Raw genomic sequence first — 2,165 nt, 5'->3', positions numbered from 1 at the left:
CTGGGGCCCTTTACTAGGGGCCTTCCAGTCTATGTACTAGTGGAGTGTGGTCTGCATCATGCGTGTGCCTACCTGGCATTGCCAGGGAATAATCTCCAGTCTCTGTAACCGAGTTGAAGAGCTGAGACTGAGAAGCTTTCCTGAGCTGCTGCAGAAAACCAACCAGACCAACCAGGTTCAGCTTGGTAGCTGCTTCTTCAAACAACCTGGAACACACAGAAACAGAAGCACAACATTACCAGCTAAAACATGTTCAATATAAAATGAAATAAAAAAACTAATTATTAAATGTACCAGAAAGTTCTTAAACTTCTTACAAAAATATACATAAAAAAACAAATTTTTAGCTCATTTAAGCTTTAATTCATTCACTTCGATATATATTCATTACATTTACTCAGAAATGTATTTTTAGGTAGGTTTTATTAAATTACTTCAAGATGTATTATTCCATTTAATGAAATATCTATTTCAAGATTTATTTATTTCATTGATTTCACATTTAAAGCTGGAACAACCGACTCCTCTGCAGTTCTAATTTTCCCTGAGAACAAACAGAAGGAACGTTCACTGGGTGTCAGTGAGGCGGGGTAATTAGAGACAGGTCTGTGGACTGTTCCCTGTTGTTTGGCAACACCTTTTAGATCCTGAACATGTTCCGTTTATCTGGTCCAAAAGATCAGGAGGAATATTCTTTATTCCCTCCAAAAGCAGCTTGGATAAATGTTTACATAAGAGATTATCCTTGAGCAGAAACAAACACATGCAGAGCTTGTTTTCTTTTCTCTGTGTGTGAGTGTTGCGTGTTCACGCATATTAACTACAATATTTCTATTTGAACATGTGACTGAAGGACTTTACTGGCTCAAATCTTGACTCTATTTCTCAGAAAGCTTAGAGGAATGAAATGTCCCTCTAACTGACCTCATTTCAAGAATTTATCCAACTATTAATAAGTTAAACACACAAAAAAAAAAACCTGTTCAATAAAGACAACCAGGCAGTAATCTCACTGCTGCCTCCTTCTGGTCATTACCTCTTAATGCTTGCAGCTGCTTATGATGGACACTTCTGGGGCTCCACCCTGGTAAATACCTTTATAGGTTTAAAGGTCATCATCCTACAAACTCTACATCCACTCAGATTCCATTTTATTAGTTAACCTATTACATTGATTTTCTAACACGAATAATATAACCCCAAGTTGTTGGCTGTAAGTAGCCAATTGCAGGGCAGCAGGGGAGACGTAATTAAGAAAACTCAATGACATTCAAACCGAGCAGCAAGAAAAGGACGAAAAGCATTGATGTGACTTTAATATCTCATGGTTGTTAACGCCACATGGGCTGGTAAAGGTTTTCAGAACCTGCTGAGGATTTGACCAGAAATTTGGACCCAGAACCTTCGTTGAGGTGGACAATGAGGATGCCCTAAACAAGAGAAAATGTCCAGGGAGGGGCAGCTTTATGGATGAGGATGACTTATTTCAGAGGCCAAAGGGGAACAATCAGTCTGTGTCATGATCAGGCCTGTTTGCTCCTCCTTAATTAGTAATTCCTTTTACCTGTCGTTTTCCCTCCCTGCCTCAATTATAAATTATTCCTGTCACCTGTTTCTTCTGGGTTAAATTCTGTTCAGCCTGAGCATTTGGGGCCAGATCATTATTTGTTTTCAGTTAGTCGTTCTGTTCAGTCTGTTTTATTTCAAGGTTTATGTCCTGGATCCTGGCGGCCAGTGGAAAGAGGGTTTTTGTGTTTGTCTCGTCTCCTGGTCGTCCACTGTTCCTCCCCCGCGGAGTCCTCTGGGTTTTTTGCTCTTTATGTGGGGAGGTTCAGTTTTTATCTCCGTAAGCCCGGCTCCAGGTAAGAGACCAGTTTAAAGTCCTGCATCAAGTTCTGGTTCCACGTCCTGTCTTGGTTACCCTCTTCCACTGAGCCTGCTCATCTGCACCTGATGAGGTTATGTATGGAAACATATATAACCTAATTAATATAGTCTATTAACCTAAAGCAGTATGCTTGGTATGGTAGTTACATGTCAGGTACGCCGGTCATTGACCTCGACCGAGGCACCTTACAGTACAACTGCAGTCAGTCCCTGGACTGGCATGGCTATCACTGCCCTTACATAGTTAGCATGGCTATCACTGCCCTTACATAGTTAGC

General features: G+C 40.8%; 1 protein-coding gene across 1 annotated transcript in view; it reads right to left on the bottom strand.

Annotated features, from left to right (window-relative positions):
- arfgef3 (ARFGEF family member 3) overlaps positions 1–2,165 on the bottom strand; it is a 68,334-nt gene that overhangs the window by 34,107 nt on the left and 32,062 nt on the right. Inside the window, exon 23 of the mRNA XM_015371811.1 lies at positions 73–206. Within this exon, the coding sequence (XP_015227297.1) occupies positions 73–206 (134 nt within the window). The remainder of the gene's footprint in view (positions 1–72; positions 207–2,165) is intronic.

Source organism: Cyprinodon variegatus, unplaced genomic scaffold, assembly GCF_000732505.1.
Source record: "Cyprinodon variegatus isolate N-32 unplaced genomic scaffold, C_variegatus-1.0 Scaffold65, whole genome shotgun sequence".
Lineage (NCBI taxonomy): Eukaryota > Metazoa > Chordata > Actinopteri > Cyprinodontiformes > Cyprinodontidae > Cyprinodon > Cyprinodon variegatus.
Note: the sequence above shows the minus strand (reverse complement) of the source record. Positions and strands in the feature narration are given on the sequence as shown.